The sequence below is a fragment of the Electrophorus electricus genome, chromosome 15, assembly GCF_041902795.1.
Source record: "Electrophorus electricus isolate QZ-2024a chromosome 15, ASM4190279v1, whole genome shotgun sequence".
Classification (NCBI taxonomy): Eukaryota; Metazoa; Chordata; class Actinopteri; order Gymnotiformes; family Gymnotidae; genus Electrophorus; species Electrophorus electricus.
Window position 1 is genome coordinate 17,621,415 of NC_137511.1, and position 22,312 is coordinate 17,643,726.

Sequence of the window (22,312 nt, forward strand, 5' to 3'; positions counted from 1 at the left end):
ATTTCTTTAAAAACTCAATTTCCCTACAGGAAACATGGATAGACATGTATGGTGTCCATTAACAACCAACACATCCCACATAATGTGGCATAACATGATTTAACGTGAACACTTAAGATGGCTTGCAGCATGCATTGTCAGCAAGCACTCAATGGAAATTTCAATGGATATGGATATTTCAAGGGAGCCAGTGAAAAGATTTAAGTTTAGGTGTAATGTAAGACCATCTTTTTGACTTAGTAGGAAGTCTCAAAGCAGCATTCTGAATTATACAAACCACACCAAGACCTCCACAGCGACTGACAAATGAGGAGCTCCAGCAAATGAACAATCTGTAGGGCAAAGTTCATTCAGGTGGAAAAATCCATATTTTATTGCCAAGTTTCAGTCAGAAACAGGAAAGTTTTCTCTTGTGAAAAAAAGTATGAAGTATGAGAAAAATGTGTTCTTCTGCTGTAGTCTGCAAGATATATGATTACATTGAAAAAAAATATCAGAAAATAATTCTATAGTAAACACAGACATGGAGTATTTGACATGGAGTAAGGCCTGTATCATATCAAGTGAAATTAAACTGAGCCAGTTTTTCATGTAAAATTCACCAGAAGTATGTTGAGCATGTCAAGTGTTTATGGGCATAACAGGGCTTTCACAGTTAATCTCCACTCGCAGTGATCAGTCTCAAGTCTAAGAGCTCTTAAAGGACTTCAAGATGTGTCAGTCTTCAGCAATTTTGAAGAAGTTTCAACTGTATCTGCGAGTCTGATAAGTTTAGACTACTCTGCATTTGTTATTATATTATAGAAGCAAACCAGTTACTAGAATAAATTTGACATTGTGTAGTTGTAACACAGACTGCTAAGCAAGATGGTTAGTATGCATAGTTTAAAAATCAATGGGTTTAAAAATACAACACTGCTTGCTACCTGCTAGCATCAAAAACTGCAATCTTCATCTTAGGCAAATACATATTCAATAGAACTGGCAGGTTGGTTGATCAGCAGTAAATTAAACTAAGCAAGGCACAGGCAGATTCAAAATGATAAGACAGCAATGGTAAAAGAGAGTTGCAGAGAGAACACCAAAGTCACCAAACGTAATGTGAGAGGGTTATTTAACAGGGGAGGGGGATGAGAAACAGGTGGAGAAGAGTGTAGCCAATGTTGTGAGTGTGATAATCAGCTAGAATTTTGACAAAATGACAATTTGTTTAGCAAAACAGACAGAACAGGCACATTTTTGTTTACTTGTTATTAAATTATTTTATTTGCACTTATGCAAAAATAAAACTCACAAAATGTAATTATACACAGGATGAGATTTCAAATTTCCTTTGGCAAACTATTATGGTTTCACATAGGGCCTAGTCCACTAATAACACTCCACATAAACCTAAATCCTTAACAAGCTCGTCACAGGGTTCATCAGGTAGTCACTACCCATCATTGGCTTTTGGCTGAATTAGGCCCCTGACAGCTCCAGGATGCTCAACAGTGAGGTCTGGCATCCCTGACCCAACCGTCTCCAAGTTGACCCACCAACCTTTGTCTGCACAGCCAATCAAAATGAATCATAAAATCCACAATGGCCTCACCAGTGACTAAGGCCATACCCAGCCAAATTGGTACCATTAATGCATGATCAGTGCTGTCAGTTCCATATGGATTGTACCTGCTACACCACTAAACACTCCCTACCATGGCTGGTCCATACTGTCCTCCTGTCAGGATATGGCCCCTCCTCCGAACGCCTTTGTGTGTGTGGGGGGGGGGGGGGGGGTGTTCGTCAGTGGCCTCCTTGTGTCTCACACCTGCTCCTCATTGTGTCATTAGCATACACATATAAAAGTCTATTGTTTACAAGTTTGTATTGTCTGTATTTATCCCCGTTAGCCTTCAAGTTAATTGTTATATGTTGTGTGTAAATAAACGTTTGTTCTTGTGTCTGCAACTCGTCCCCGCGTCCTGCTTGAACCTCCTCGTTACAGAAACACAGACCGACCAAGGATGCCTGGGAAAGGGAAGAAAAAGAAGGGTAAAAGGGTAGAAAACACCGCTCCACAGCCCTCGCAGGGAAGGACATGGGGTCCGATTATGCAGAGGATCCACCGATGGAGGTGGAGGAGGTCCTCCATGGGGATTCACCCACGGACAGTGATGCTCGGTCTGACATCTCCGAGAATGACGAGCCTCTGGCACCGACGAGGCAGCACAAGGCTCCGCCCAGGAGGTATCGCCCAGGCTCAAGCAAGCCAGGCAGCATGAGACACCTAGAGGCAGCCTCATTCACTAGGGCACACAGCCCCGGAACTCTTGCACCCGTTCTGAAGCCTTGTAGAGGCAGGAAGGAGGTGATGCCGGAAGGAGGAAGGCTGGTGCGCCCCCTGTGGTGGGACAGCAAAGGTTGCCGCCCTCCAAATCGGCAAGGAGCGATTCCCCACAGGCGGGATAGACTGCAACCCAGCCGACAACTGGGGAACAGCCCGGGGCTCTCGCCAGCTTACCTGGACTTGTTAACTTGTTAAATAATGTTGTACCCGTCCCAGTTACTGTGCGTGTCCCCATCACGTTATTTGTGACAGTCATTTTGTCCCCTTTGGTGTCTGTGCCTGTGCCAGTTGGTGTGTCCATCCCTGCATCTGTTGTCGTCTTGGTCCTTATCCTTTCCCCCTCTGTCTTGCTTGCGCTGGCCCATGTCGGGTCAATCAGTCCTCCGGCCTCGCCATTTGGCATTGGTTTCAGGGCCATGGCCCAATAGGCTGACATGCCAGGAATTGTGCTGTTGGGGAGGGGCTCTGTCACGATACGGCCCCTCCCCCGAATGCTTCCTCATTACACCTCCCTTGTATCTAAAGCCCTACCCAGTACCACTTCCACCACTGAGGAATGCATATTCCTGTGGTTGGCACTGTTAGTCAGAAAAAATGAAAGAGGCCAACTATGACATTGGTATAATGTATATGTGTGTGTGTGTGTGTGTGTGTGTGTGTGTGTGTTATTCTTTAGCAGCTGTGAACACATATAGAGATCCATTCTTGAAGCCATGATGGATGAGGAAGATGTTAAGACAATGAAGGAGTTTCAGGTGGACCTGGAGAAGATGGAAAAGGATGAGGAGCTGAACAAAGAGAGGCATATGAGGCGGACTGCCATTAGACATCACAGAAACAGAAATGTTTGCATCATGTACCATGGCACGACAAGGTACAATGCTTATCAGATCATGTAATATGGCTTCATCCCATCCCGACACACACCATGATGGGCCGTGGCATCTATGTGAGTCATAGTTTTGCGAAAGCCCGGTGGTATCCCCTGAATGCAAGGTACGAACAGCTGGCAGTCCTCAAGCTGAAAGTTTGAGTGGGTAAGGTAAAGAAGATCAATTATCAAGGCCATCCTTTGCCGAAATTCTGGCACATTAATGGCTATGACACAGCTTGGGTTCCTCCCAACTGCAGAATGGTGCCTAGTGGACTGGTGGAAAACTGTGTGTATGACCCAAGATGAATCAAAGTCCTGGAAATTATTCCAAATTACAGATATTAAGATTAAATTGCTGAAATCTGACATATAGGTCATGTGTACATTAATGCTGCATTGACATCATTGCTAATCGATTTTAAAAAGTACAACAGTTCACTTATGACTCTCTGATTATCAGATAAACATTGCAAATGCACAGGCCAAAAGAGCCTTTAAGTTACCAGAAAGTGTACCAAATAGTGTCTTTTAATAAAGTCAAATGAATATTCAAACTGGTCAAAATAACTTTCCAATTGCTGATTATTCTACCTATATGTAAAATGTCTGTAAAAACTCTTTAAGAATTACAAGTGCACAACAATGCAATTTACAAAATACCATGAAGCAGGATTTATTTGACTTTTTATCAGTTTACAAACCTGGAAAAAAAATTGGCTGCCAGGTGCCCTGATGAACTAATGAAGTGTTCAAACTAATGGAAACTAAAGAAAAGTGTTAAAACTAAAAGTCTGGTAAACTAAAGAAAGGTTCATTAAAACTGAAGTCTAAGATTCCTAGCTGGGAGAAGACTGGAGCAGCTACCTAACCAGTTCTGACCGATGAACTTACACCTGCTGCTCAGTCGGTGAGTCACACCTGCACAACAGGCGCAAGGGCAGCACACAGGTTGAGCATCTTCACATCTTCATCACAGGAACACGATCTTCATCAACACATCACAGTATCTTCATCACGACAACGGCACCAAACAACACTCACCGCAACTTCACTGTTGACCGTTTATTTCAGAAAAGTACGTTAACAAAACTCTTCAACTTGTTCAATACAAGCCCCTCCCATTTTGTTTCTTTAGTACATGCCTAATTTCATGTCAACCACTGTTCGGAGACTAATGGCGGAATCTAAAGCACTACTTCACAAGCATAATTCCAGTTACCTTCACATGTATTGCATGGATACATTTTCACAGATATTCGTGCTGTTTCACTGTTTCTTGACAATCACTTTACCATTATTGCAGATGGTATGACAGTCAGCATATATCCAACTAATACTTTTTAATGTGGTTCAGTTTGTCACCAGTTTTTAAACCTTTCCATCATGAAAGAATACCTACTTTAAAGGCTGCTGCTGTGAAATAAGATGCACACAGATCTTCAGCCCCTCTTTGTTTAAATTATATCTACTCTTGCCAGACAAAATAACAGCTTTTATTTAAGAGAGGAAAAAGGAGAACGAGCTATAGAAATTTGGCAATCGTTTTCTCCATGTCTGTTCTCTATCACAGTAAGACAACACAAAATAAACAGGCTTACTGGGAAACGGTTGATCACTGTTAAAACTAACTGATCTTCACTAGGGAGCGGGAGCGGGTTTCTAAACAGCTAGCATGACTAGAAAACACATCTGAGCCTGTATTCTTTTAAGGAATTTGTATCGGAAAAGCTGCTAAAAGGTTTTTGATGAGTGAAAACTAGCAGGAGCTAGTTAGCGATGCGCACGCGAGCCCTTTGCTAACCGGCCTTGACTGGTTTGCACACATTAGCCGTTTAAGCGACGTCCGGAGTAGTGGAAGCCCGCATCACTTCTTCCCGCTGGTCTAACACTGAAAGGCAACGGTTGGTTTTTAAGGTCCAAGCCCTGGGCAGAGTGTACAGTGAACACATGGCTTGAGAAGCAGAAAGTGAATCAAGGTGTGGATGCTGTAAGCAGAGGAGATATGTTAAGGCCAAGATAATCGGACGTCTGCAGGAACGCGAAACGGCCGTTTGGCGGGAGGCTACATCGTCGTATGTCATACGCTACTCAATCTTAGCGTTACCTTCAAGAGACGGGATTAATGAGAGGCCTTTTCATTTTCCTACAAATTCATTTTTAAAACGCACAGTTCCACCCAGAAGCATGTGCTTACCAATTTGCCCAAGAGATTTAAAACATTACGATTATGTTATTATATATTTATAAAGAATATATACAAATCACACTTGCCATGATGGACTTACCACATAAAGACCAATGCCACTGCAGAAGAAACACGGTAGAAACAAATGAACGGAAATGGTTAGAAGATCATACAGTAAGATGTTTGGGTCGTATTTGCAAAGGCAAACCACCAAGTCCAAGTTTCTGAAACATCTTCTGCAGGTAAAAGTAGGACCAGACTCATCAGCTAGTAGGTCTCAAATGGGTTTTTACTCAAGAAAGTCAAGTGACTCAGGAACAGTCTGAATCTGTTAAATATGACCAAGGTGAAGTTCATCTGATGTGTGACAGGGTTGCAGGTAAAAGAAACCAAACTAACACTGATCATAGGAATATTCACATAGGAAATGTTCAAGACAAGAAAGAACCCTGGAGATAAAATCGTAGGGAGTTAAGTGGATCGCTGTCTGATCTTCATATCTTGCAGCACCTCTTCTCTTACAGTAGTTCAAAATGGTTCTTATAAACCATTCTTATAAAAGTTCTGGTGACCTAAGTTCTTCCACCTGACACTCCAGATCAGTGACCTAAATACAGAGAACAATGAGGTAAGTTCTTCACCCTGTTGACCGTAATATACACAGAAACATTGATTTTACCTTTTTTACCTTACTTAAAAAGTGTTAAATCCACCTATGTGTGCATAGTCTAGCTATCCCCCCCCCCCCCCTCTCAAAAAAAAACAAAAAAAAAAGGCTTAAAGAATCAGGTTAAATTTGGTTATCCTGTGGTTCAATAATCTACAGTCAGGTGAGGGAAATGCAACACTACTTTACCACTGCTCACTTTTAATGACGCTGCATGTGCCTGAAAAATCTGCCCCAGTGCCAGACTTTAACATGCTGGTCTCAGGTGTCTGACATGACTGATCTGAGCATGACACATCATGTTTTACACTATATTTAATATTTCATATACAAAATGAACATGCACACCTCAAAGAGAAAGGCTAGGCTGAGAGTAGATTTTAAACATATTACAGCGCTTATCTGGGCTCAGAGTGACTAGCAGTGAGACATGAAGCTTGCACCCATACACTACCTTGTCCTGGAGCTGTTCAGCCTCCTCTTTGTGTGACGCTTCTGTCTCTTCCAGAGTCATCCGCTGAGTTGTCTGTTTCTTTAAAAACTCAATTTCCCTACATGCAAGGGGGGCAGATGCGTAGGGCGTCCATTAGCAAACCAACAAATCCCACATAAGGTGGCATAACAGGATTCCACTTGAACAATTAGATGGCTATCACTGTGTGCTGTCACCAAGTATTTTACTTACTTTTGATGGCTATTGCTAACTTACCACACATGGCAATATTTAATTATTTTAGAAAGGTTCAGATTTATGCTGTCCCCACACGTATCACCACAGCAGTGAACCAATTTCAGTGGAAACTATAAATACTCTGGTAATATTTATATACAACAGGAAATGAGTACTCTTTATAATTTTTTTACATTACAGTATCTTTGCTGAATCATATTTGCACAATCCTGGCAACCTATTTCCTGCAATGATTTCAGCCAGGGCCATGTTCTATTCATTAATGTGTAATGTAACGTGGTGTCTTTGACCATGTAGGCTAAAACAAATAAAATAATAATCATCCACCATTTTCTGACCAAAGTCTTTGAACACAAAAACTACAAGAATGTGAAGTTTAGGATCCGAGGCTTCTGCTTGGTGCACTCACTTCTGTTGGTATTCTTTAATGAGGCGCTTGGCTTTGCTGTACTTGCGCTCCAGGGCCTGATACTGTGTCTGGGTCTCCTTCAGGTGTTCGTCCACGGCCTGACACAAGCTCTGTGCCTCCAGCCAATAACCCTCCAGCTTTTCCATCCGCTCCCGGTTATCATGCACGCTCTTCTCTAGCTGGGTCTTCTCACCACGCCAGCGCTGTTTCTCCTGCTCTGCGTGGCTCAGCTACACACACACACACACACACACATGCACGCACACATACACATGCATGCATGCATGTTCACACATGTGCAGACATACATAAACACACACCCATACACAAGCATGTTCACACATGTGCAGACATACATAAACACACACCCGCACACAAGCGTGCACACACACACACACACAGAGTCCCGTCTTACCCCCGTCTTTCTCATTTTTCTACACAATCAACACATTTTCTTCTAGAAAATACGTGAAAACAAACACAAACAGTTCTAATTATGAAACTTTGAGACCTTAATTATGAGAGACAGGTGACGTAAAGCATTAGTGATAAGTGAGTGGGGCTACCTTCCGCCTGAGCTGCTGGATCTCGGCCTGAGTTACGGCATGCTTGATCTGAAGCTGCAGCGTAAACCAACACAGTCAGCAGTAAATCATGTGACCAAACATACCACCGCCCCCTTCCCACTGAACACAGCATGCTGTAGCTAGTACAGGAACAACAGGGCCTCCCTTTCTGAGAACATCTGAGCACACTGCTTCCGAAAAAATTCATTGCCAGTGATGCTGCTTGCAACAAGACAGCAGCTAATTAAGTGCTGAAAAGAGCATTTGCATTCTCTTTATTTATTTGTTTGTTTGTTTGTTTGTTTATTAATTACCTCTTTGTATTTGTGGGCGAGCTTCTCAGGGTCCACCTCCACAGGTGAAAGCATGTCCTCGTTCTCGGCCAGGTCAAACACCTCAATGGCGTTGGGGTATGTGGAGTTCATATCTTCCTCCTCCTCCTCCTCCTCATCAGTGCCGTAGGCCGCCGGCTGATGAGCAGAGGCAGATAGACACTGAGCTGAGCAACTGAACTTGTAAGGAACACTGGCTCTGTTGCCCTAGTGGGACGATATGGGTATGGCCTTGTGGCATTGGAGTGAATTCTGGCCACAAGATGGAGCCATTGGACTTTTCAGACCCGTATGTACCACTTCATCAGCAGCAGCCTACTCCAAACAAACAAACTGCTTTGTGGTCATGCCACCCTCTTGACACTACTCACATTTTCTGATTTGAGCGCAACGGTGCATCATTAGTGAATCAAATCATGTTATGATTGTCATACTGAAGCTGATTAGATATGCTGGAACATGGCATGTTGCAACACTGGATACTTGCAAACTAAACCCCAACCCATCCTCCTGCAACAGAAAGGCACCGGACTGGCTGTAGGTTTGGTTGTCATGGGGATTGGCCATTCTGGCCGTGGCAGTGGTGAAGTAACTAATGACAGGCCACAATAGGAGGTGACAGGACATGGAAATCGCTGGTTTATTAGTGGCTTACACACGGATCCACAGAAAACTCAACGGTTACATTACTACAGGAAGTAATGTTCAGTCTCTCATGTGGTTGTCACAGTACCATTTATACTTCATGTTTCTCATTTTTGGCCATGAGACAGATAAATTGGGGCACTTGTACTTGCTTACACACACACACACACACACACAGTGTTTGAAGCATAACTTTGACCCTAGCCAAAAATAGATTTTGCCATTTCAGTTTAAAAAATAAGTGTGAGAAGCACTTTACCATGTCAGGAACACTATGTAACACCTAACAAGCTGGGCTATATACAGACATGTGCACACACACACACACACTCACACGCTCACCTCCTCTTCATCTCCCGTGTAGTTTTCATAGCGTTGCTCCATCATCTCCCTCTGCCAGCGCTCCTGCTCCAGGGTCTGCTGGATGAGCTGGGCCACCTCGCTCTGCTCACCCGGCTTCTCTCGACCAATTGTGAACCTGCGCACAGCCGCACCTGCTTGAACCGACCAATCAAAGCACCGCGAGTGCATCAACAAGCCAGCACCTGTTCAGTGCTTTGGATTGTGAACAGGCAGGATGAGAGACTACAAATCCCAGCGCTGACCAGAAGAGAAGAGAAGCTGCTTAAAAACTGCTTGATCAGCTTTTCACATGACTGGCAATGTCAGGAGGTAGCTACGGTGACATCTGTATGTAAAATACGTAAACTATCTACTGTGGTTAACGTGCAGGCTTGTTGCAGCTTTATTCTCAACCTTCCATTGTCTCGCAGTGCCCTACTGTAAGGTCATGAGGAAATATTGCAGAGCTCCATCCAGAACAGCAGGCTAAAGATACACAGTAGAGCACAGAAATACAGAATGAAGCTTTAAGTGGAGGACAAACCTGCACCTAAATCTTAACACTTAGTTTGGCACTGTGTGGGTTGCCATTATGACAATCATCCCACAGCTTCTGATTTATTAGCACTAAAATGTTCTTCAAGATTTAAAATACACCTGTAACTGTGAGTATTCACACGTTATTCCATATAGGATGCTGAATGTAGCGCTGGAGCACTGTAAGATACAAACTTTGCTGTTTCTTCTTTAGGTTCAATCAGGTATGTTTGGATAGGTACGGATGTGTGTGCGTCTTTGGATATGTGTAGGTTTATGGGTTTGAGTGTGTGTGTGTGTGCATGTGTGTTTGTGAGGGCGTCTGCATGTGTGAATATGTAAGCTGGTGTCTCTCACCTAACTGTACCGGATGTGTTCCTTAACACGGAGGCTGCAAAACTCTGAGTCACTCCAACCAGGCTGGTTCCATCCACCTCCACTATCAAATCATTCACTTTGATCCTGAAAGAGAGAAAGAGAGACGGAGAGAGATCAGAGGCTGTGTATGTGTGTGTTTGTGTATGTGTTTGTGAATGCACGTGTGAGTGTGTGTGTGTGTGTGTGTGTGTGCACCTGCCATCCCGGTGGGCAGCCCCTCCTTCAGTGACAGTTTTCACAAATATGCCCAGCTTCTCCAGTCCCATATCTGCTCCTGCGCCCATGCCGATGATGCTGATGCCCAGTCCATCTCTGTCTGCACACACAACCAAGCCGAACCACACAGCTTCAGAACCTTCTGCCTTCGGCCCCTTCCCCTTTCATTCTCTGACTCCAGCTTTTCGTCCATCTACTCCTTTCTCAAGACTACACGTGACAGTAGACTATGCATTATGTAGTCATCTCAACATGTCTCTGTGCATCTCTGTGCATTTATGAGGATGTGGAAGGATCAATTTTTGTCCTCCTCACTACATCCATATAACTGTTATCTTTACAGGGAGGCTTCTTTGTGTATTCTTTTCTACATCAAGTGGCACATGGGTGCACGTGTCCTTTGTCTCTAAGCCCCCTGGGAATGCTTATCAAGTATGGCTGTCCTCAGACTTTGTCTGTGGCAGTCAATGATCCAGCTCTCACAAAATACAATGGGTCCTAAAAAAAAAATCAATCTCCACTTTATTTTAAAGGACCAACTGCAACTCAGCTGAATCTACATGAGAGAGGTTGTGAAAAATCAACTGCTTGTCTTCTTCTGATTCTACACTAATCATTTTATTCATCTCTTCGTTCACTTCTTTATCCATACACCCATGTTAAACAATATTTTGAAGGCATGAGGGACCTCTAGAAGGTAATGTTCTGTCACTGGTACATGCAGAAAGAAATGTGCTTCAGTCCAACCATTTCTCCTAACCACCCTTCCACAATGTTCAATCACCACAACCATTCATCCCTTAAAAACATTCATCTATCATCCATGCCTCCATCTGTCTACTGATGACTTGATGTCCTCTATCCAATCTGTCTTTTTTCTACAAGTCCATCCATCCATCCATCTATTCCACCATACCCTTCTCCAGCTCCACGGGAAAGAGGTCAAGCTTCTCTACTCGTTTTTCCAGCTCATACTCGGCCGAGGCAGCCATGGGGTCCACATCGTCATTCCTCCTGTCATAGTCCTCATTGGAGTAGGTCAGGAAAACCTGTGGGTGACAGCAGCAATGACTATTACAACATTTACTGTGTCCTTTAATATCATGCATTGCTCAGTTTTTGCACTTATAAAACAGCAAAGTGTAGTTGAGAGACACTTTCCTCTACAGATTCAGCTTGGGCTCCTGGGCTAGGTCTAAAACATTAAAGCTGCTCTGGGTGGAGCAGAGCTGCTCTGTGTGGAGTAAGGCAATTTGGATGGAATATGTGCTTTGTCTCTGTGAGTTACAGCTGCTCTAGGTGGGGTAGAGCTGCTCTGTGTAGAGTAGGGATGCTCTGTGTGGAGTAGTGCTGTTGCTCTGGGTAGAGTTGAGCTGCCCTGTGAGAGGCAGAGCTGTGTGCATTAGAGCTACTGTGTGTAGCACAGAGCTCCTCTGGGATCAGGTATTGCGGGCGGTAAGAGTTGCACTTCAGGGGAACTTCACAGATTTGCTGCCAGTTTAAACAACCCACTTAGTCACAGCAGATGACAATCCTCCTACAGCTTCAGCCATTTCGACACACACATACACGTGCACACAAACACACAAAACATATACACGTGAACATGTGCACACACATGCACAAAACAACATAATTGAACACATGCACACAAACACATATACACATGTGAACAGACATATGCACGCACAAGCCTGCACTTGCACATACATGTAATACAGGTAAACACATGTATTTGCAAGAAAAATGCATGTATATGCAATATAATATATTTAAGCTTATTGCAATGATCTATTAGTGTTCTGAATCTTAAAATCAAATCCATCAGTTCTGACATGCAAAAGGGTCATCTCTAGAACCTTTTCCCTGCCATATTGTGGCTCAGTCAATACATTAAACCATCCTCTGCCAGCTGCTTCGAGTACATTAGCACTGCTGCGAACTCAGTGCATACTGTGGCTTTGTCACCATGACAACCACCCAGCACTCTGATTCAGTTTTTATTTACACACCTTTGTTGTGAGGCTGATATAATTTTCAGATCTCTCAGCAAGTTAAAATAAAACAGCTGTTAAAAACACATAGCTACACATTTATTAGCTGAAGTACTTTCTAATTGTGGCTAAACATTTTAGGTGCTGTTTCCCTGGTCATTTACATGGACTGTTTTCATTCTGCTTCTCATTTGTGTTGGCTATGTCATGAAACAATAAATGTGTTGAATATCTTGCCTTGGGCAAGATAAATTAATCTGACAATTTGATAATATCTGTGGTAAAAATTCCAGCACTTGCCTAATCATTTAAAATTTGTGGTACTTGATGAATTGTTTAAAATATGTGGTATCTGGAGGACTGTTCTGGGATTCTGAGCTCAGTAGGTTTGCCTGTCTCCCTCAGATACCGATACGAACTCTCCACACCCAACGTGTCTATTCCACACATTACATACCTCTTATATATTAGATAGACCACCCTCCCCCTGCACACACTCACACAAATCAGATCTCTCCTTACTGTCTTCAAACACATAAGTCATTTTTTTAATATTCTGGACTTCTTAATTGGTTAAAAATATCTTATATTAGGTAAAGGTGTAGATCTGAGGGTCCATCGGCATTGAGAGTTATGGTAAACTGGGATGTTATGATGCTGTTTCTTCACCTCTCGTTTGTCAATCAAGTTTGTTTACTGAGAGCAGCGAATTTCTGATATTCCAGGGAGCCCTTAAGTCTCTGTTCCTTTCTGGCTCTATCATTTTATCTGTGCTACCATAGCTAGATGCAGAGTCCACCCTTGCACACATTATATGCTCCTATTTTTCACACTGTGTTATTTGACCATGTTAAACCATCCTCTCATTCTGCCGAGGTACATCTACTCGCAGATGGCATGGTCTTGCTGAGCATCTCTCCTCTTGTGGCTCCTCCCACATGCTAATCTCTACTCTTGTGGCTCCTCCCACACGCTGATCTCTCCTCGTGTGGCTCCTCCCACATACTGATCTCTCCTCTTCTGGATCCTCCCACACACTGATCTCTTCCCTTGCTGTAGCTCCTCCCACCCTCATCAGCACAATCACCACCCTTCCACTTCTCCACCCGCTTGGTTCCCTCCCCTTCCCGAAACATCGAGAAGGCTCTAGGTTCACTTGGCTGGGGTGAATATCAGGCAGCTGTTCCTGAGTGGTTCCGGATGGAGTTCGGACATGCAGTCATTGAACCCAGACTCCTAGAATTCCCAGAATTCTATTGCTTATTTTCCTCAGATTGTTTGTTTTTCTGTTTGTTTTTTATTGCTCATTTTGTTCCTGTTGTGGTGTCCAGTGTAAACCAGAGAAGAATGGGTTCCCACTTTGAGTCTTGATCCCTTTCAATGTTTCGTCCTCATACTCTGAGGGACTTCTTCCTTGGCTGTGTCATCTCTGACTTGTTCACTGGGAGAATAGACCTGGGCATCTATGAAGTTGCTTTGACTTGACAGCTTTGCCATAATAAATTCTGCTTTAATCTTTTCTTTTTCTTTTTTTTTTAATGGAAACACCGCTATTGTGATAAAAGCTTACATACAATATATCAGGCAAGCCCTCTGTGTCTCAGCAGCAGCCAAGCTAAGCAAACGCTAGACATCAGCCACAATCAAAGCTGAGAAAGTTACCAGCTCTACCTACAAGTTCCAATACTCCTGTTGTCGAGGCCCTGGGCGTGTTTATAATTTCACTTTAATATGCTGGTCTGTTGTTGTGCTTGTGTTTTTTACCTCTATCTGAAATCTCATGTTTGGAGATGCTGGTCTATTTAGTTAAGACACCCTGCCTATATGCACCCAGAAAATGTAGCCAGCTGTCCACGAGAAGAACCTGTAGAACATGCAGCTCACGTGCCACCAATCAGCCACGAATTAACGCAGATTTCTTTCCACCATTTGCTTGCCTTTTTATCCCGCCCTGTTACTTTACTCAACGCCTAAGAACCCATGACCAATCACTGTGGTTTCTGTGGTCACAGGTTGATTTTTGAATGATTTTATAGGGCCTGTTTTAAGCGGAGGCAGATTTTGGCATTCGGCTGCGTTGGTTACATTTACAGCAATAAACAATGTAATTATGTAATTGTCAGATGTCCAGACTGAAAGTCTGCAGGGAGTAAGGCTTCCTGGGAAACAGCAACCATCTGTCCACTGGGGTTGCATAAGCGTTAAGATTCGTCAAGCTTCTGTGTTTTCTCTCTTAAATAGTTTTTACATGCCAGAAAAATAAAGCGACGATGTGACCGTCTAACACCATAACCTTCTAAGCAAGAAATCGCCACTAACCTGGTGTGCATCCAACCAGCAGGCTATCCCATCCTGTGTGGGTGTGCACAACCAACCCACCCAGCCACAGAGCTCATTCAGACCAGTTTGCAGCCCCACTCTGGGATGCAAACATCAGCATTAAGGGAGGTGAAAATGGAGAGAGAGAGAGAGAGAGAGAGAGAGAGAGAGAGAGAGAGAGAGAGAGAGCTGGGATGAGGGAGGAGAAATGCAGTTCTCCAGTTGTAAGGCAGAGAGAGTAGGTCGCCACTCTGAACAGATGGCCAGGAACTCCCCACCTTGCCTTCTGCTGCCCCTCTCCCACCCCCACCTGGCTCTGCCCCACTGAGGGCTGTGGCCAGTTCTGCTGTTTCCATCACTGCTGGTTCACATAGCAGCTCCTGGACCCTCTTAACAGTGTCTCCCTAACGATGTCTCCCAGTGTCTAAAACTAGATCTCTGAGATCTTAACATGTCAGAAATGGGGCTAAGGTCACTGTGAGCGTTTTGATGACCGTATGTGTACTGATGCCTGTGGGTGTGTCTAACAGTGGTGCAAGTGTCCTCAGTGCCCTGTAAACGTCCTTTGCTGAAAAACCGCTCTTCCGGCTCCGGTACATGGAAGAGAGGATGACGTGTCTCAGCTGTGTGTCCCAGTTCACCACATTAGGCGCTGCAGCAACATGGAAGCCCTTGTAGGACCAGTGGCGTTTGGGGGGGGTTATCTGAGCAAGCCAGCCTAGAATGCGCAACAGACCGCATCCATCTCCAATCCACATACAGTACAGAGATTTTTTACAGTGCTGTGGGGCTGAAACGACTCCACCCAGACTGTCGTAAACACGTTTCAAAAAATGGTCTTTTCACACAAACATCATCACCTCCATGGCATCGCTGCATAACCTAAAATTAGTAATATGGTAATAAATGTTTGTAAGCCAACATTTTAGGTCTCGGCCACAAACAGTTTAAGAACAGTCCAACATCAAAGGGACCATCCAACAACTATCAACAACATGTCTAGGAACAGCCAAACATCCAGGAATAGTCCAACATCAAAGGGACAGTCCATTAACTAGAAATATGTCCACGAATAGCCAAACATCCACGTATAACATCAAATGAAGAGGCCAACAACTAGAAGCATGTCCAGGAACACCCAAACACCCAGGAACAGTATATCTAGGTACAGTCTGAACCATTCAGTAACTTAAACTACTAATAAAGCCATAAAGAATCAAATCATTTCTTCATATACTTCTTCATCAAATAAACACTTCATCTAGGTTAAGACAGAAAATGAGACAGAATGAAATTGAGTGAGAGAGACAGACAGAATGAATGTGTTTGAGTGTGTGTAGTGCTACGGTAGTAGGCACTTCAGAAGCCACCTCACTTCTGTACTAGCACATTAAACATAACACTACACAACAGACAGAGGAGTGTGTGTATGTGTGTGTGTGTGTGTGTGTGCGTGCGTGCATGTGTGTCACAGGCTGTATGTTGGTGACGCTTTGGAACTTTTAGGCGAAAAAATAAAAAAAACACCATGCAAACACTCATTTTCATGATCTGATTCTCATGGTGCACAACGGCCTTAACCACTTTCACCCATAATTAGAAGCTGCGCGGGGCATGCTGGGCTGTGGATCCTCTGCTGCTGAGTTAGAGGCGGCTAGTCACCCGCACGATGGATCATTAGGATAACGCTGACCTGCCTCACATGATACCTTTCACACCACAGCCAGGAAAAGTGTACGTGATTTCCTTGGAGGGCATGTTACTGAACACTGTGACACACAGGAGGCAGTTCAGAAATAAACCTGGCAGATGTGAACACATGATGTGTAAAACATACTCAAACTGGGGTAACCACAACCAAAGAAAAAAAATTAATATGTGTACACGAACGCAGGCTGGACACCGAGTGTCGTGGTAAAACTGAGGTATGAAATTACCCAGATGTCTAGAGCCTGGCTCGTAAAAAAAAAAAAAAAGGAACAGGAAGAAATTACATGCTGTTTCCTGCAGAAGGAGGTGTAAAATAATTTCTGTTGCCTGACCATGTGTTGATCTGTACATGCAAGCTCACTTTTGGAAAGCATGTCAGAAATGTTTTTGGGTTTTTTCTTTTTACATTTTTACCATTTTCAGCCAGCTGTGTTCCTCTATAAACACACGGTGATTATTGTGTCTTCCGTGAAGCATCGGGAGTGAGTAACCAGGGTAACCAGTGGCATATTGCTCTGGTTCTCTCCTGCACTAGTCTGGTCTGGTCCAGGGGAAGCCTTGAAAGTGCTGGCAAAGTAGAGAGAAACGCAGAAGTAGGGCACAGTCTCCTTGCTGGGAGTTTAACCAGCTCTCCCCTCACACACACACACACACACACACACACACACACACACACACACACACACACACACACACACACGACCTGATTCCTTTAGGGTGCGAACCCTCTCAGCAGCACTGACAGTTCTGGGCTACATGGTGGAATCCTTCTTCAAATCAACTTAAAGATCAGAACACTGTATTAGACTCCCATCCACATCCTGCAGAAGTCTGCCACAGGTCTTCCCCACAGCCAAAGGTCCAGTTACCGTCGGTCCCCAAGAGATAAGCAAAAGAAAAAAACACTGAGGCAAATGTAGGTGCCATTGCAAATGGGGAAACTACTTGTGTTAGGCAAAGTGAACAGACGACAAACGTAGTTCATTATTAACAGACAATATACAAACCAGCTCAGTCTTTGTATGCTACTGTATGTGCTCTGGAGAGCGTTGAATAACACTGTAACAGCTATTCTGGGGGGGGGGGGGTGTTTGTCTGAAGATATATGGCTTAATTATACTCTGTAACCTCAGAGGGCCTTAACTCTCCTCTCCAGATAGATGTTCATAAGCCCTCACTGTCTACAGCTCAATCATGGAGAAGAATGGTAAGCATTTACTGACTGCAAAGACATACAGTGTGGGTTTTGTGCCTAAGCTCCAGAGTGTGTGTCTGTGAGTGTGAGTGTGTGTGTGTGTGTGTGTGTGTGTGTGTGTGTGTGTGTGTAAGAGAAAACAATAATAGAGAGAGAGAGAGATGGTTGGAAGGGAAAATCATAGTCCGGAATTGAGAGGAATGAGTGAAATGGAAGGAGTGTGTAAGGACGAGTGGGTTAAAGGAGGGCTGCGGGAACACCACAGATGGGGAGAGAGAGGAGGAGAGAGAGAGATTAAAAAGAGGAGTGGAGAAGGAGCGAGGGAGAGAAGAGAGCAACTGACAGGGAGAGATGGAGTGAGGAAAAAAGAACAATGTGGCCAGTGTGAGATCTGGGTCTTAGATCACCAGAGTGAGAGAGAGAGAGAGAGAGACAGAGAGACAGAGGGGTAGAGAGAGAGAGAGAGAGAGAGAGAGAGAGAGAGAGACAGAGAGAGAGAGACAGAGAGACAGAGGGGTTGAGAGAGACAGAGAGACAGAGGGGTTGAGAGAGAGAGAGAGAGAGAGAGAGAGAGAGAGAGAGAGAGAGAGAGAGACAGAGGGGTTGAGAGAGAGAGAGAGAGAGACAGAGGGGTTGAGAGAGAGAGAGAGAGAGACAGAGGGGTTGAGAGAGAGAGAGAGAGAGAGAGAGAGAGGGGTTGAGAGAGAGAGAGAGAGAGAGAGAGAGAGACAGAGAGACAGAGGGGTTGAGAGAGAGAGAGAGAGACAGAGGGGTTGAGAGAGAGAGAGAGAGACAGAGAGACAGAGGGGTTGAGAGAGAGAGAGAGAGAGAGAGAGAGAGAGAGACAGAGGGGTTGAGAGAGAGAGAGAGACAGAGGGGTTGAGAGAGAGAGAGAGACAGAGAGACAGAGGGGTTGAGAGAGAGAGATAGAGAGAAACAGTGAGAACGGAGGAGAGAGAGAAAGAGGGAGAGAGAAAGAAAAGAAAAGAAACGACACAGCCAGTTATAGCTCAGTGCTTGCTAATCACCAGGCAGCATGCCTAGAGTCTGCTCAGACTCACACCGGCATGAGGGGATGTCTGTATAGCCGCTCTGTGACCCCTGCGCATCTTAACCCTCTGCTGACCCCAGGCGGTCTGGATTGAGCACAGTGGATTTCACAGCGAGTATTAGAGTGTGTATAGACAGGCCGTGTGTATAGACAGGCAGTGTATGGACAGGTGGAATAGACAGGCCATGTGTATAGACAGGCAGTGTGTGTAGACCCGCAAAACGGGAAAAAAGAGGAACTCAAATGGGGAAAAGGAGCATGAAAAGAGGTTGTAGCAAAAAGATGTGAAATGCAAACAAAAAGCATTGCAAAAAAATTGCTGCATGGTAAAAATGAACCATCACAATTCTCCAGCTTTGTTTGCAGTTTAAGCATTTTTTGCAACAACTGTGACTTTGTCGTTGCAGTATATATCTTTTTGTTCGTCCGTATTGAAGACCTTGTTCTGGCACCATCCACCTCCCACTGTTGCTCTACCTCGTGCACAGCTTTTCAGCGTTTCCATTTATAGATCCCGCCTCTCAGTTTTCTTCCCCGCCAAACAAGCACAAATACACACACCTCACATGTGTGGGTGTATCTCACACTCTCTCTTACACACGCGCACACACACACACATACGCCCATCAGTCACACTGTCAGCTTCAGCTATGTCTCAGGAACACGTCACATGCTTCCTGTGAGCTGAAGTGTCCTCACACACTGTCTGTGCAGACACTAAAGATGCTTCATGCTGTCTAATAACTGAAAGCTGGTTAATTCAGAGCGCCTCCGAGATCTTCAGACATCTCAGCCGCACAGTACACGCTGTAAAGAATCTTCCACTGAAGTCAAGCCAAACAGTGCAGGAAACTTTCATCCAAAGCACACTGATGCTGTATGAACGGCAGGATTCACAAGCTGATACGCATTTAGATATTTGTATGTCTAGGACGTTCTTAGAGAAATGCCAGTCAAGCAGGTTCAGTGAACACTGGATTTGCATAGACAAAGCTTGAGGTGAAATGTCTGCAATATCCAAACAAACTCATTTTTCTCTCGCTCTCTCCTTCTGTCGTTCTCTCTCTCTCTCTCTTTTGTTCTCTCTCTCTCATTCTGTGCCTTTCTCTCTCCCTCTTGATGTCTGCTTGCTGCAGCCCTTCGTTTTGCCGCGAGTAACTAACAGCTGCGCATCTGACTACGTCGCTTTGGCAAGGTCGTGGGACGCAAGACCCGTCTCCCGGCTCCAGGTCTCCATGCCGCACGCAAGCCTTCTCACTCTCACTGTAGCCAAGCGTGGTACTCTGACGGCCTGACTGTGGAGCAGAAAGGGCCTATTGAGGAACACAACACTGAACAGCGGAAAAGACCAAGCTCTCTCACCCTGTCTCACACACACACACAGGAACACGCACACACATGCAGGCATACAAGCTCAGACATTCTCTTACACTTCAGTGGTCCCAAGATGGCTGTATTCCATAAGGGCACTAAAATGAGCTCCCTCTGTGTTACTTAACCCGAAAGTGGTGATTGGTGGCAGGGGGCGGAGCTGTTTTTTCACTGCTGCACAATAAGTCAACGTAAACCTGCATCGCCAAACACACAGTTCTAATGGCCATGCCAGTGATTACAAAGCTGAGAACAAGAGTAGCCCCTGGGGAAAGTGTTTCACTCAGACACTGCCCTGTGCTACTTACCTAAGACCAGTCGTGTAACTTTCGCTCATGGCATCTGTGAGTTAAGGTCAACAGGACCCAGATCAGCATGTGACCACCTCACCTTAATGGGCGCCGTGCTGAAGCCGATCTTGCGGCTCGGGGGCAGGTCCTCCTCCACGGGGAGTCCTGACACCTCTGTGCAGCCGGACTCTGCCTCGTACGGCTCCTCTTCCTCCTCCTCCTCCTCTTCTTCCTCGTCCTCCGGCTGGCTGTCCCCCGAGTCCTCCCCCACGGCGCTGTAGGTGCTAATGTCCACCAGGTCGGCGCCAGAGAAGTCCTCCTTAAGGGTGCCCTCGTCGTCCTCGTCTTCCTCCTTGCTGACCCCCACGGAGCGGCTGGGGTGACACGTCAAGCCGCTATCCTCTGCCTGCCCGGCGTCGTTGACACTCATTTGGGTCAAACCTGGCACCAAGGACTCCTCACTGGTGGACACGGTCCCGTTAGCAAGAGACGCATGGGCATCGGCTTGGATAACAGCTGCGTCGCCGGCCGGCTCAGACAAAGCCTTCTCAGCGGCCTGAGACTCACTGTGGCAGTCTCCCACACTGTCTCCCGTCCTTCTCCGGATCTCCGCGTAGAGCGCCTGCTCTTTGTCCTTAAGCGTCTTGCACGTCCCATCCTGCTCCCGGCGTTCGTCCGCCTCGTCCTCTTTGTTAGCCCCCGGGGGGAAGGTGCGCACTCTTTTAGTGATGATCTTGGAGTTGAGCGCGCCCGCGCGGGCTGTGACTCCGCGCGACGGCGGCGGCGGCGGGGGCGTGTTGGACAGGCGGTGCAGGTTGTTGCGCAGCTCCGCGGCCCTCTCGAACACGGCACTCAGCTGGCTAACGGTGGGTGACACGGCTTCGCCGGCTCCGCCGACTGCATCCAGACTGTCCAGCGACTCCGTGCTCCCGTTAAAGCGAGCTACCACATCCAAACGCCCGTCCTGGAAGCCGGCAGCGCGCTCTTTCTTGAGGAAGATTCGGTTGGAAGCCGCCTGTTTCTCTTGGTGCTGCTGTTCAAATATCTTGCGCGTCTCCTGCAGTTTGGAGAAACTGGAGGACCCTCTCGCATCTCCGCCCTCCGCTTTGGGATCAAAGCGGTGTACGCGCTCCGACACCGTGGCTCCGAGCTTCAGTAGCGCACTGTGATCCACGTTCTCGTTCAGACTTCCAGCCCTGGGGAGCGCAAGGCGAACGGGTTTGCTGTCGCCGTTCGCCTTGGTCGGGGCCTCTCCCTCCGTCGGAGAGGATGCGCCCATTTGCATGAACATGTTCTTGATGCGGTGCACGTTCGAGCCGTACGTGCGACCGCGAGTGGAAGGCTTCGCTTTGCCATCCTGAGCGTCGCCGTTTGCGGCGTTGTTAAGAATATCGTTGGCCGGTTTCAGCGCCTGAATCCCCGCCTCATACGCGTTCCGATGCGGAGAGGGGCTCCGAAGCGTGGTGCTAGCTGGTTTAGAGGATGAGGATTCGGTCTTCATCATCGTCCGTTAGGCTTTTCCGTTGCGGTTCACTAGAGACATTGCTGTCGCTTTGGCCCCGACATGCAAAATACAGATTTTCTAATGAAATAAATGTTTCCAATAAGAACTGAACTGGCACGAGATAGTTTTCGGAAGAAAAAAAAATAACGAGAAACGAAGTTAAAAAGCAGCCGATCAATGCAGACAAATATAAGGACAATATCCGTTAAAAGCCGGACACGACCAGGGTGACGAGCTCTGCATCTTCCATCAGCCGTTATTGCAACGTTCAAGCCAAACCCACGTAAAACGCGGTCGATCACTAAAGCATTCGTGCAGATCGTGAAAATTTGGAGCGGTGGTGCACCCCGGAATTTTCCCGTTGGCGTTTAATCCCTGCTCGCCACATCATTCCTGATCTCTGGATTTTCTCAGCTGCGGATTTCTGGCTCTCGCGCAGCAGCGGCTCGCTACCCGCTGCTGTAAAGAAAAACTCGCGCGACAGGGTCATAGCGCGCGCCGAGTTAGGCACAAGCGCAATTTTATTAATCCGCCTTGAATATCCTACCAGATGTATCTCGACACCTCGCCACATGCGTTTATTTAGCCACGTTCCCAAAGCCGGATTTCATCATTAAACAGAAACATGGCACCTCTGAATTTTCACTAGTTTGTTCATGAACTCCAGGGTGAGGTGATACTGTGATCGCTATAGCTATATTATATAT

At 45.7% G+C, this 22,312-nt stretch overlaps 1 protein-coding gene across 4 annotated transcripts; it reads right to left on the minus strand.

Moving 5' to 3' along the window:
• Window positions 1-357: 357 nt before the first annotated feature.
• On the minus strand, window positions 358-22,038 carry ppp1r9bb (protein phosphatase 1, regulatory subunit 9Bb). 4 transcript variants are annotated; one of them, XM_081698081.1, is made up of 10 exons: window positions 20,202-22,037; window positions 11,088-11,220; window positions 10,151-10,271; window positions 9,935-10,039; window positions 9,041-9,176; window positions 8,036-8,191; window positions 7,722-7,775; window positions 7,156-7,385; window positions 6,510-6,606; window positions 358-460 (listed from the first exon to the last, which is right to left on the minus strand). In XM_081698081.1, the coding sequence occupies exons 1-10, from the start codon at window positions 21,603-21,605 to the stop codon at window positions 389-391; spliced, it is 2,508 nt and encodes an 835-aa protein (XP_081554207.1). In that variant the 5' UTR covers window positions 21,606-22,037; the 3' UTR covers window positions 358-388. The 4 variants fall into 4 exon arrangements, with proteins under 4 accessions (XP_081554207.1, XP_035389158.2, XP_035389159.1 ...); XM_035533265.2 differs by lacking the exon at window positions 358-460 and adding an exon at window positions 489-2,010 and having other exon boundaries at window positions 20,202-22,038; XM_035533266.2 differs by lacking the exon at window positions 358-460 and adding an exon at window positions 2,963-5,995 and having other exon boundaries at window positions 20,202-22,033.
• Between the last annotated feature and the right edge of the window lie 274 nt (window positions 22,039-22,312).